Below are 12,381 nucleotides of genomic sequence, written 5' to 3' on the forward strand. Positions count from 1 at the left end.
GGTTGTGCTTTGTTGCTTTATTTATTTATTTATTTATTCTCTATCCCATTTATTCATTCTTTTTATTGATCGAATACTTATTTAGCATTCTCTATCCCATTTATTCATTCTTTTTATTGATCGAATACTTATTTAGCTATGCATATTTGCACATGTACAAGGTATCGCTGTGAAACCATTAGTTCAACTGATCCACTGACAATTGAGAGTTGAGTAATTAAAGTTGTATGTCTATGAATGGTCTCAGACAATTTTGCCGGTAAGGACGCTGTGGAGATCTTAAACTGGTGTGGTTATACATGGTCTGAGGTTGTGAGGCTGGTTGGATGTACTTCCAAATACATGGGAAACGACATTGGAGACAGCTCACGGTAGTGACATGAACATCAGTGCACAGGCAACAGCTCTGGTGGACATTTCTGCAGTCAGCATGCCAACGTCATGCTCACAACTTGATCCATCTGTGGCATTGTATTGTGTGATCAAACTGCACATTTTAGAGTGCTTTTTTTCCTGTGTAGTAATGCTGCTGTTTAATCAGCATGTTGGTGTGCTGCACCTGTCAAGTGGATGATTTTTTTGGGGAAAAGTTGAAGTGCTCACTAACACAGATTTTTAACAAATTTGCAACCAAAATTTGAGAGGTAGAAGTCTTTTGTGTGCATAAATATCTTAAATCTTTCGCTTAAACCTGTTAAACATGGGAGCACACATATTTAAATTTTTGTTCAGTGTATAAGACTACAAAATCAATCCTCCACTTATGATTAAGGAATAAACTTAGCTGGATGTGAAATAGCAAGATGTTACCCTGGATTTATTAGGCAATATTCAGAGAATGTGCTACAGAAAGTTTGTGTAATTAGAAAGTCATGACAGTTTTTGGAATGTCTAGCTTAGTGACATTAAAAAAAATTCTCAAGGTATTTAACATGATTTAATCTCAGTGGTGAAACTCAAGAAACAGAAAAAGGAGTACAAGTTTCCATCCCATTTATTCCTGGTTTCTATTTTGTACATAAAGCTGCAATAAAACCAACAGATCTAAAGATGACACATAAATGAAAAAAAGAGAGATGTGAGGAGAGACCATATCGAGACAATAAATGGCTGGCCGACTTTACAAAGGCTTCGGATGAAAGCAAAAGCCGTCTGATGGTGACTGAAGGGAAACAGATTCAGGTTAATCATTGACTAGACAATAAAAAAGCCATTGCACTCCGACTTCCCCTGAGGTTCCCAGACACACAAACAGACGGTAAACATTTTAAAAAGGCACTTAACAAGGGATTGCATGATGTATCAGTGCATATTAAACTTAAATTCCACTTCTTCAAAGACATTTCTCTAAAACAGACCTGATCTGTGGGATATTCTCTCGATATAGAAGGCCGACATTAGTACTTGCTGCGTACTATAGACCTTTACTCTTTATGAAATCCCGTACGTACAGTAGACCACATGGGCCTGTAAACTGTAACGGCTTGATGAAGACAGCCGGCTAAGACCTGGCCAAAAAATATAGCAATATTTTCTTTCCCCCCATGAAACATTTACATCCAGAAACATCAGTTTGGGCGTAAAATTACCTTTGGTTTGTCTGTGCTTCTGTACTGGCAAGTACATACTGCACATAAAGAGAGAATCCACTAAAAACGTATTTGTTGGATGTTGGATTTTCGGAACATTAAATCCCTGCACATTTCTTTGTAACTGACGAAGACAGTTTGGACTAGATGTACAGTATGTATGGTCATCCACATTTGTTCCACTGACATGAATGGAATGCTGGATATATAAGCGGAGAGCAAAATAAACAAACTGTGAGGTTAAGATTAATTTCACCATCTGCAAACTAAAAATATTCTTTTGACTGTAAAAAGTACAGTTCCTACTCCATGAAAGTGTCAGGCGATAAAAAGTCTTATCTCTATTTTTGGGAGAAACAAATTCATGAACAATAATACACCTTCCAGGGTTACAGAAGGACATTTCTGCTTTTAGGTGGATTCTCACTTTAAAAACAAAAGGTTTAAGAAATGATACACAATCGTTTTAATTACATATTCCAAACTGTTGCATATACTAGGACTAAGGATTGCACATACTATTATAGATCTATACAGTATATAACATTTAACATTCTAGTATAAAATATAGTCCTAGGCCTATCAATAGATATCTTTCATATACATTCAGGGTAAAGCGTAGGCTGGGCTGGATCTTGTATGAAAGCAACATTTAAATACAGTTAAACACAAGAGTCTCTGGCTGGTCTATGCTTTGAAAGATTAACTTTTTGTTTCTACACACTCTCCTCTCTCTGAGTCAGTCAGCTTTATTTAAGCGAAAAAAAAAGAAATGCGCAGAAAAATGACTACTGGCATCCTGTCCAATTCTCATGTTTAGTTGTTTAAGATTTTTCTTTTTGTTTAAAAAAACAACAACTGATTGTGCGCCAGGTAAAGGATTCAGTCATCAAACAATAAAAAATAACAATTCTGTATTTCAAATTTAAGGTACACTTTTTCATCATAAATGCCAATTTCATGTCATGTAAATTGTATTTGTAGAAACACAAATATTTCATTTAGACGAAGCACTGGCAGAGAAAATGGCATTTTGTCTGAGACAGTTAAGTTCCAACTTGTTTCGACTCAGAACAGCCTGTATTTTTCTGCCAACAGTCTGATATCTGACCTCCTTCTGCATGCTGCCGGCCAACAGTTTGTTCATCAACGAGAAAGATATGGAACAACCGTGGTCACTGTTTTAGTATTTAAACATTTGTGTTGGATTTGTAAAAAACAAACTTTTGTGCTTCCCCGTGAAAACACAATACTTAATGTACTGTTACAATAAACACTGGACCATGGCTACTTTCTGTGAGTTTAAGAAGGGTAATATAACCAATACACACTGGGATTGCTAACAAGCTACCATTTGTAGCGATGCTTGCTACTTTTAGCAAATAAAACCAATGACAATGATACATTAATACAATGGTGGCCCTATAGAGAAATTGAGACATTTCAGTAGTCCTGTTCACACTGTTTTTTGTCAAGGTGCTATTGATAACATTAGCCACTAAATGTCACACTCCTCTTCACCCCTACCATTGCACTCAAGTCACACTGCTGTAGCTCGAAGCACAGGTGGTTGCCAATTTGTTGCACAGATTGCTTATTTCATGTTGGAGTGGAGTAAGACTCAGACAAACTCAGTCATGTCAAATGATTTTTGAAGATTTTGAATTCCAAGAATTTTTTGTTATAGAGTAATGAATTATTTTGCAACATGTAGCTACATATTAGCTTTAGCTTTAGGTTACTTTGTGCAGAGGGGTTTCAAGATTCATGTAATGTAAACCAGATAGTAAAAGGGCTAACTGTTTGTGTCATATGGCTATAGTTACTGAATTGTCATAACCAAGCTTAACAAGAGTCAAGATGTATAAGTATCAGTGTGAGTTTGTTGGATCACTTAACAGCTCGGTGTTGGATGTAAGCTGCTGTGTTAGCTTGTGCCAACTGGGCAGACATTAAACTGACCGTTCTCTGGGAGAGAAGCAGCTCTGGAGACAGTCCTACAGCGCTGTACTCCATCCGAACATTTTTTTTTTTGTAGGAAAGTGAGACAATCATGATGAAAACGGGTGTAGTCTATGTGCTGCTTCAGCCCATTTATTTCCAGCTGCTAACTCTAGCTAGCCAGCAGTGCTAATGAGGGCATGATCAGTTGTTTCAACTGGCACAACTAATACAAACTCTACAAAAAGTAGCCATTATTCAGCTGCTGATTGGCCCTGAATATCTGATTCCAACCGTGCATCATGAAGGCAATTTTAGGTCCAATAACGCTGATAAAATTGGGTGGTGTGAGTTGCTGTGGTCAAGACCTGTGTAATGGAGGTTTTAGAACTGTGGGTCTCTGTGTTGCTTCTCTTCTGGATCTTTCAGAGCTCCCTTGCAGACGTGTTCTTCTGGTATGTGACATGACTCTGGAGTGATAAACAGCAAATGCAAATACACAACATGAAATCACAGAGTAACATCCCACCATATCAAAGCTGTGTAGTCTAGAGAGGGCAAATCTAGGGGGACCATAGACTGTATATGAAGACTGACGACATGACAGCTCTTCAAAGGTGAAGCTGAAACGCATCGACCGCCACCTGGTGGCTGGCTGCAGTATAGGTCATAAAGCCCGCTCTGTTTGCGGACAGGACATGGGCCAAACCCAAGGTAGTTTTTAATCACGCTGCTGTATGTTCAAATGTTCATTTTTGTGATAAGTTTGGTTTTAAAGTTATTTAATGCTATAAAACGGTGATTTTATAACATGACTGACAACTGAGTGAGTCAATTGGTGGACTTGCATTCAGTGGTGCTGCTTGTACTTGGTCGGACTGGTGTTTGGGTATGAAACTTGATACCGCAGAGGTCGCTACTGCGCAGACTCTGGCTCTAAATGATGTCAAGATGTGAAGATGGCAGTGGCCGTATCCGGGATGTTTTAGCTTCACTTCTGTACCGTCTATCTTTATATAAAAATAAAATAAATGCCTGTTCAACTTCAGTTAAAATAATTTATGTATCTAACAGATAATTATTCACAAACATCCCTGTCAGATCCTCAAGCTATTGTCAGAGAGGACTGACAAAAATATGGCAAATGCATTACTTGAAGGTGAAGCAGACTAAGGTGCTTTCTTGTAAATTGGTCTCACAATGCAAAATGCAGTCAGACTTCAAACTATGGGTGCTCAGATGTCTGTGGACCTGCCTGTTGCTGTGTTGGGTCCTGGTTTCCATGGAAATCATCATCACGTCTCTCTCTCTTTCTTGACGGTGACATCTCCACTGGCAGCTCCGGCTCCACTGGCAGCTCCGCTCCCTGCTGCGGAAGCAGCTGCAGCTCCAGGGCCGGGCCCGTTCCCGGCTCCAGATGCAGCAGCTGATGGAGCTCCTGCTCCAGCAGTGCCAAGAATAGTGGAGACTTCTCCCTGCATGAAGGCCCATGGGGGACTGTTTGGAGAGTTGTCTAACGGACAGCGCTCTCCGCTGGGGCAATACACCTCCCCATCACCTCGCCGGCTCTGGATGTATACTCTGGTGCAGGGAAAGCAGAACCTAAATTTGGTAGAGGGAGAGAAGACGTTATTAAAATTATCAGTGAGTTGTAACTTGTAGGGATATTAACAACTAATGCTTATTTCAGTAATAATCAATTATTTGTTCAAGTGACTAAAAGGTAACAACTAATAACAAATGAGAAGAGCCTAAAGTACAGTCTGACATTGACCACTTGGTCTGACTAAAAGGTCAAATACAGAGCACTGTATTCATGGAAAAGTGAATCTACAAATTGTTTCAAGCTATACACGATACAACACTACCTACACAAGACCAAAAAAAAAAACAAAAACAGAAAACACACAAACCTATGGCCTGGCACTGATGGACACTGAACAAAGTGTGTGTCTTCCAGCCTCTCATGACACAAGGTGCAGGACAGAGTGTTTCCGGTTGAATGGGTGCTGCTGCCAGACGCTGACCCCAGCTCAGAGGCACCACTGTGGGGTAAAGCTGCAGCTGTGGTGGCAGCCTCTGCTGAGGTGCTGGATCCCAGGGGCTCCCCTCCGGACCTCGCGGTTAGGGGGCGTGGCTGCCTGGCTGGAGATGAGGCAGGCTTTGGGCTTGTCTGGCTTACACCTCCAGCCAGAGTCGAGGACGAAGAAGGGAGCCCTGTACTCTTGCTGGCGCTGCTGCCAGCCAGAGCAGTGTGGACCTGCGTCTGTATCTTGGGCTGATTCTGGGATGAACTGAGCTCTCGCTCCAGCTCCGGAGTGATAAAAGGGGCCATCCCCATCCCTATCCCCAGCTGCCTGCGGCTCATCTCAGCCAGCACCGGGGCAGGGAAGATCATGGGGCTGCTCATAGGGGCTGTCCTGGCGGTCAGACCCGCCGGCATGCCCGCAAGTAGCCCATGGGGAATGCCTGCAATACTTTGAGTTACTAAACTAGGAGGGATGGCAGCGCCGAGCATGGGTCGTCGGCTGCCGCTTGGACTCTGACGGTTCACTTCTTGAGGCGGCTGGCCGTCACGGTGCAGCCCGTTGGGCGGTACACGAATAGCTGACACGGTACTTTCTCCTCTTCCTCCCCTTTCGTAGCGGTCCGTGTGCGGCCTGCCTCCGTCCGCTGAAGCATCTCCTCTGCCAGATGTGCCGTGTTTATTGGACGAGGGACCAGGTGATCTGACGTTACCGTCCTGCATCCCGTGAGTCCGTTTTAGCTGTCGGGCACTCGCTATAAGGAACTCAATCTGATTAGCTCCTTCGTAGTTCACGCAGCCACGGCAAACTACTTCACTAAAGTCCCACACCACAGTCCACGGCATCTTTGGCAGGTCGCACAGGTAGCACCACTGGCGCCTGGAGGAGGACGGGGACGACATGGCTGGCCAGCTAGCTAGCTAACCTGAGCGGGTTTAACGAGCCAGCTAGCTTGCTATCGTGCTAGTACACGTTAGCTAGGTTAACCTATTTAGCTTTGACAGGTGCACGCCCTCTCTTTGCAAACGACTTTCCCCTTTAACAGATTTCAAACCGCTTTAGAAAAATGTTACACATCCTACGGATATAAAGTAGATCAAACTTATGGGTTGCTTTAGCTCTTTTTTAATATGTTTGTTTTGTTTACCCACTCCGGCCTGCTCTTGTCTGCTGTCAACTGTTTCCCCGACGGACGCTAGGACGTTACGTAACTTTGCGAGGTGTATTATGGGTATTTGAGTTTTCTCATCTAGATTTTTACTCGCAAACCAATTTACCGTGCCTAGTTTTAGAACTACAACTAAAATTGGCACGGAAATGATGTCATGATAGGTCAGAGTTCATTTAGTGTCAACACATGTGCGGCCGCCGTAGCCATGCGTTTTGAGGAAGAAAACTTTTAATTTTAGTAGTCTGTGGTTATTTGTAAGAAATAAAAATGCCTAGAGACATATCGTCGTCATCTAGCGAAGACGAAGAGGACAATAATGCTACAGAATCCCACGAACAGCAAAAAGAAACCGGTAAGCGTACACACATTGGCTAGACACAAGCTAGTGTTAGTTAGTAATGGTTAGTTCAGTTACACCAGCACCGGCATTTTTTACTGAGAAATACAATGCAGTCATGTAAGGTAAATACACAGCAATAGGCGGTGACTGGCTGAGCCCCATATTGATAGGAATGACGTCTTTATTTTTATTTGTTGACTCATTAAAACAGAGGAAAAGATTGTCTTGTGTAAAAAAAATCTACACATTAAAGTTAAAAAAAGTGTAATAATCTAACGTTAGTGGAAACCTAAAAATGATGCGCCGCATTTGTCAAAACCTTGGTCTTGTGTCTTCCAATATTTAAGCAAAGGCGAGAGATCAAGATCTCACCAATAATTAAAATATCTGTGTTTTATAACTATATAACTATTTGGCACCAAAGAAAATATTTAGTAGAAGCGGTACACACAAGTAAAATGATATTGATCCAGTGAAACATGAGCACACACAGCTTTTGTTCAGGTGTTCTTTTTCGGGGCTGTTGTGTGTATTTCTTATGCTCTGTGTTATTTTATTCATGAAATGATGAAGGCGTGCTGCTGTTTGGATCCACAGATAAGAAGGCCAGCAGGTACCAGTGTCCTGCTGACTTTGTGTCTTTCCACCACAAGCCCTGCAGCAGCACTCTCACAGAGAGTCTGAAGAACAACAAGAATGAATTATGGCTCATCAAAGCTCCTGCCAGCTTTAATCCAGAATGGTGGGTGCAGTCTTTCTCCTTTCGCCTGTTTCCTTGTCTCTGTCTCAAACTTAAAGAAGAATTCATGCAATTAAGTATTTTCTTAATGGCATTTTTGTCTTGTATACATTTATTGGTTTAATCTTCAATTTTGCATACATCGATTTACCAAAGCTTAGTAGATTTCAATATATACAGAATTTGAAATGGTAACTACATACGTAACTGCTTCCACCTCTAATGCCAAATAATAAATTTGTCGATGTCAGAGAAAAGATTAACATTACAGAATTTACAAAAATGAAATCATACTTTAGCTCCAGTGTATCACTGCTTTTGTTCCCACAGTTCAGAGGCTGCATAATTTGTGTTTATAAATTGAAGTGTAGCTATGTAACACTTAACTGTACAGCCTAGCTGTGGCTGCACATTACAATTTCAGAATAATAGTAAACGCTAAAACAAAGCCTATGAGTAGTACAAGTTGATAAGAGTCATTATGTCAGTGAAGTGACTCAGTAATATCAGTTACAGGACAGTGTGTATTAAACGGTGGAGTCTGCCATTGTACACCAACACACTTTTTGTCAAATTCAGTGAATATCTCCTCATGATCAACAAGCTGTGTTCTGTGTGTGCGCAGAAAAAAATAATCAGGTGTTTATACACAGCCCTGGCTCTGTAAGTGGGAAACAAACAAAGTATCTCGGACTGAGACACACAACACTTTTGTGCTGTGCTCATGCACATGACAGGGGAAAGGCCATGGATGTATAAATAAAAAAGCAGTGGGAGCGAGAGGGACAATAAAACAGAGCTTCTAAAGGAGCATGGGAGGGGTGTACTTGTTTGATTGTTAAGTTTAAATATCAACAGTCTTTCTCCAGAAACACACACGACACCGTAAAAGTTTGCTAATATTTGGGCATTCACATAGCTCACTGGGTGGAGTCCTTACTGCAGCGTGTTTGAGTCCAGCCTGGGCCGTTTGCCCTCTGTCTCCCCTGCCTTTCCTCTCTCTCTCACACTATCAAAAATAAAGCCGAAAGGAAAAGAAAATCTTATTATCTTATAATCTCTCTAAAAAAAATTAAAAACAAAAAAGTTTGCTGATGTTAGTTAAAGTTAGCCATCATAAACAACTGGTCATACTAGACCAAGAAAGACTTTATTTGCACATTTTTATTGTTTATTAATTCAGCTCTATGTTTGTAAGTGGGAGAATGTGTCATTTTTCTCTCTAAAGTTACATAGTCTAACTTTAAACACCTCTGCAACAATCTATGTCGCAGCACAAGAAGCAAGTCAGACTTATGTCTGTTGGGGCCAGCAGGTGGAGCTGTAGATGGGCTTCATACTGAAGCTCTAGAGAGCTCCCTCAAATTCAGTAGCAGTCTTTGAAAATGATGTCATTTGGTTTAAACTTTTAAAGTTGAATAAACTTTTTTTTTCCAGGCAGGCTTTGTGAGAATGATGTCTAACCTCGACTCTCCTCCCTCCAAACAGTTTCAGTGGCATCAAGGTGCCCCTCTCAGGTCTCCAGACCCTGAAGGTTCCTACCGCTGCAGGTGGAGCAAAGACTGGGAGTGGCCAGCAGATCTACAGCATCCTTGCATCCACCCATGGTACCTCAGATCTCTGCCTGCTCACCAGGGACAAGCAATCATCAGATACCATGGTCTTTGGCCCCAGTTTTTCAGGTCTGATGAATGTGTGTGAGAGCTATGGAGACAGCAGCACCAACCAGGCCCCTCAGGTCATCCCTGCAGCTCCAGCACCCTCCATACCGCCGGGGCTGAAACAGCGGTTTCACCCGTTTGGCAGTAAGACCCCCACTCTGACATGTGTGGCAGAGAGTGAGGTGGATGGAGCCGCCTTCGGGCCCTCGTCTGCAACTCTCCGCCCCTTGGTAGTCAAACGATTTGTGGAAGAAACATGGCAGGAGGAAGAGGATGAGGAAGAAGGGAGGAAAAAGAAAAAGAAGAAAAAGAAAGAAAAGCGAATAAAGACAGAGCGAGAAGAGGAAGTGGAGGAGGTGGTGAGAGTGAAAGAGGAACCTGTAACAGAAGTTCAGGACGAAGTGATGATGGAGCTCCCCCTCCAGGAGGGCGATGTTTCAGAGGAAAGGAGGAAAAAGAAGAAGAAAAAGAGGGACAGGGAGCGAGAGGAGGTGGAGGAGGGCATCGAGCCCAGTGTCACGGTGAAGGAGGAAGAGGTAACAGTGAAATGTGAACCAATGGACCCTTCATATGGTGATGTAGTGGAGGGCTCAGGAAAGAAGAAGAAAAAGAAGAAGAAAAGCAAAACTGATGACGAGTAACCTGTCGTCACTTTATTGTGTTTATTGTTTATTGTTTATTGTCGACCTTATGAACTTGACTGGGAGCCACTCTACTCCTAATTTACTCCAGTGTATTGATAGATTGCATAATGAGAGGCTTGCTTTGGCAGGACATTGCATCCAGAGAAAAGAACACATCCTGAATCAATTGAACACTTACACAAATTATAAAATGGATTCATCCCAGCATCTTAAAGGCCAACGTTCCCTCTCATTTTGGGCTCAGAAAGTGACAGTTTTACACACAAAGAATGTGTGCAGCCGCAGGCATCTATGAGTGCATGGATAATAAGAGTGTACATGAGGGGAACATCTCTGTGTTCTGCCAGTGTCTGTCAAGTTGTGGTAGATTTTATGGGATTATTCTCACACTGTGTTGCTGCATTTGTTTACATATTTACACAACTCTGCTGGTAATGTTGCTGGTTTGGCGACAGGTTCAGAAAACCAGAGGTGATGTAAAGACAGTATAATGATTCACTGTCACGTCATGTTAGGTTTTTTGTTTTTAAAGGATTCGAGTCACATGTATTGGAGAACACGTGTTTCAAAATAAACTCCTAAAGTGATTAAAGGAAATGAAACGAAAATGAAAAGAACATGTTTGTGTTTTTGTCCTGCAGTCGACTCGTGCAAGCATTCTAACATTTTCCTCTCATGCCTTGACAGAGCAGTGACTTCATCCAGAAGGAATGAAATTTGAAGTTGTGTTGTAACTCAGACCACAGCTTATAAATTGCGCAACAATAGGAAAGTGTCCGATTTATAGATCTGTAGTTTTCTAATGATCTCAAGTTTTAGGTGGAAGTCATGTCATAGGAAAGGCAAACGTTTTCAATTAATAAATTACAGAGAATCTGTTGTGTGGACAAATATTTAGGTTTGAAAAATTATTTTTTATATTGACAGTGAGTATAGGTATTATTGGAAATACACTGAATTGTTGACAGGACATTGAGTTGTTGTTTTAGTATAAACAGGGTTCCCATGATCATGAAATTCCTTAAAGTTTAAAACAAAAACTTTCTTGGTTGGAATTGGTTTGGAATTAACAGAATGTTTTGGAATTTTTTTTAACATACAATGTTGTGGCTATTGTTTAAAAGAGAGCTTCCCAACTGGTCGGTCACAATCCAAAAGTGGGTTGCTGGTCCACTCTGAATGGATGGCAAGTCAGTCAACTTTATTTTAAGTACCGTGAATTTCTGGCACGGAACTTTTATTTTGAAGCGCCCTTTTCCGCTGTAGAGCGAGTGACTAATGGAAGGCTAAGAGACAGCAAACTAGTTTGACAACATGGCCAAACACAAGTATGACACTGAATGTATTAAACTGTGTGGACCTCGAACTAATGACTAAGGAAAAATCTGGAACCTGTGGCTGGACCACTTGGGGACCACTGGTTAAAAATAAATTCATAATAATCCCCAAAAATGTAAAATGCCAATGGAAATAAGTTGCTTGTATTATTAATTTTAAATCTATTGCTGTGCTGCATGTCTGTTGAAATGTCACTAATATCACGAGATACACATTGGTATTATGCACATTGCTAGTTGGCACCAGGAATGTCTACCAAGGGAGTTAAGTTAGCAAGTGCTAAAAGGTTACTTATCCATAAATGCCTGGGAAGTGCGTGATTGATAATGTATGGCATTAGATTAGATTAGGTTAGATTCAACTTTATTGACATTGCACATGTCACAATTAAGCGCTATAATGTACAGTAGTGGCTGATAGTCCAGAGGTGACATAGGGGTCTGGATGGCAGTGCATCCAGAGCCCTCCATTCTGTAGAACAACAATATAATACATGGCTCAAGAGAGTCAGATCCTGGCCGCACTGGATGTAGGATCTGCACCACAAAGTTTGACGTTTGCAACATGGACGAAGTTGCTCTGGTTAGCCATGCTAAAGGGTAAAAGCACCCAAAGATTGTTATATAGGCCTACCTATTTAAACTACTTAAATAACGTCATGGAAATGTGGTAAAACATTATGTTAAACGTATGGAAAAGTGTTGATAATCTATTGGTAAAAATGTGCGGGAACCCTGTAAGTATGAGATGGTCATGTCACCACTTATGATGCAATGATGTTTCTCCCTGATTACAGCTGTAGGAAAGTTTACAAATCAGATGAAATTGTATCTTCTGTGCACATTAAAATCAGTGAAGTGTTTTGTGTTTGGACCCGCTGTCTTTAGTAGGTCCAGTGCAGAGTTTCATGATGATCTTCAAGACCTTTTCA

The 12,381-nt window shown here is 41.4% G+C and overlaps 2 protein-coding genes across 2 annotated transcripts; one reads left to right on the plus strand and one right to left on the minus strand.

Moving 5' to 3' along the window:
• Positions 1-976: 976 nt before the first annotated feature.
• On the minus strand, positions 977-6,764 carry irf2bp1 (interferon regulatory factor 2 binding protein 1). The gene is made up of 3 exons (XM_050066625.1): positions 5,444-6,764; positions 4,786-5,132; positions 977-4,000 (listed from the first exon to the last, which is right to left on the minus strand). The coding sequence occupies exons 1-2, from the start codon at positions 6,457-6,459 to the stop codon at positions 4,826-4,828; spliced, it is 1,323 nt and encodes a 440-aa protein (XP_049922582.1). The 5' UTR covers positions 6,460-6,764; the 3' UTR covers positions 977-4,000; positions 4,786-4,825.
• A 137-nt stretch (positions 6,765-6,901) lies between these two features.
• On the plus strand, positions 6,902-10,698 carry polr1g (RNA polymerase I subunit G). The gene is made up of 3 exons (XM_050066650.1): positions 6,902-7,080; positions 7,666-7,810; positions 9,296-10,698. The coding sequence occupies exons 1-3, from the start codon at positions 6,996-6,998 to the stop codon at positions 10,107-10,109; spliced, it is 1,044 nt and encodes a 347-aa protein (XP_049922607.1). The 5' UTR covers positions 6,902-6,995; the 3' UTR covers positions 10,110-10,698.
• The last annotated feature ends 1,683 nt before the right edge of the window (positions 10,699-12,381 follow it).

This window comes from Epinephelus moara, chromosome 2 (genome assembly GCF_006386435.1).
Source record: "Epinephelus moara isolate mb chromosome 2, YSFRI_EMoa_1.0, whole genome shotgun sequence".
NCBI lineage: Eukaryota > Metazoa > Chordata > Actinopteri > Perciformes > Serranidae > Epinephelus > Epinephelus moara.